General features: G+C 42.5%; 1 protein-coding gene across 1 annotated transcript in view; it reads left to right on the top strand.

Annotated features, from left to right (window-relative positions):
• Window positions 1–714: 714 nt before the first annotated feature.
• Window positions 715–1,102, top strand: part of CEACAM16 (carcinoembryonic antigen-related cell adhesion molecule 16) — a 22,288-nt gene continuing 21,900 nt past the window's right edge. Inside the window, exons 1-2 of the mRNA XM_006871483.1 lie at window positions 715–819; window positions 896–1,028. Of these exons, the coding sequence (XP_006871545.1) occupies window positions 715–819; window positions 896–1,028 (238 nt within the window). The remainder of the gene's footprint in view (window positions 820–895; window positions 1,029–1,102) is intronic.

Here is a 1,102-nt window from a genome sequence, read left to right as displayed (position 1 = left end):
CACAAAGACAAAAACAGACTAAAAGTTAAAGAATGGGGAAAAAAATACACTAAGCTAATTGCAATATAAAATGAGCAGGAGTGGCAATAGTAATCTCTGATAAAATAATCTTTAAGGTAAAAGCCAGCATAATAGATAAAGATGGGCATTATCTCATGATTGAAAGAGCTCCAAAATATATAAAGCAAATTCTAATAGTTTTGAAGAACGAAATAGACAAATCTACAATAATAGTGGGAAATTTTTAAACAACACTTTCGAAAAGGGATAGAACACCAGAAAGAAACTCAATAAAAACACAGAGGAACTAAACAACACAATCTGCCAACTGGACCTCATAGATGTGTACAGAGCCTTTAACCCAACAACTGCACAATACACATTCGTTTCCAGTGCACATGGAACATTCTCCAGAATAGACCATGTGTTAGGCCACAAAACAAGCCTCCATAAATTTAAAAACATCAAAATACTACAAAGCATCTTCTCAGACCACAATGCTATAAAATTAGAGATCAACAATAGGAAGACCAAGAAATAAAATCAAATACATGGAAACTGGATAACACCCTGCTTAAAAGCTACTGGGTAGTGGAAGTAATAAAACATGAATTCACAAAGTTCCTAGAAACAAATGAGAACAAAAACACAACATACCGGCTCGGCTTCATCCGGTCCTACTCAAGCCCTGGGTCTCCTCGCGTTACCGCCAGCATGAAGCCGATTCTACTGCAAGGCCATGAGCGGTCCATTACGCAGATCAAGTACAACCGCGAGGGAGACCTCCTGTTCACCGTGGCCAAGGACCCTACTGTCAACGTATGGTACTCCATGAATGGGGAGAGGCTGGGCACCTACAATGGCCACACTAGAGCTGTGTGGTGTGTGGACGCAGACTGGGACACCAAGCATTGTTCTCACCGGCTCAGCTGACAACAGCTGTCGTCTCTGGGACTGTGAAACAGGGAAGCAGCTGGCCCTACTCAAAACCAACTCCGCTGTCCGGACCTGTGGCTTTGACTTTGGGGGTAACATCATTATGTTCTCCACGGACAAGCAGATGGGCTATCAGTGCTTTGTGAACTTCTTCGACCTACGGGAC

This window comes from Chrysochloris asiatica, unplaced genomic scaffold (genome assembly GCF_000296735.1).
Source record: "Chrysochloris asiatica unplaced genomic scaffold, ChrAsi1.0 scaffold00168, whole genome shotgun sequence".
NCBI lineage: Eukaryota > Metazoa > Chordata > Mammalia > Afrosoricida > Chrysochloridae > Chrysochloris > Chrysochloris asiatica.
This window is presented reverse-complemented; position numbering and strand designations above follow the sequence as displayed.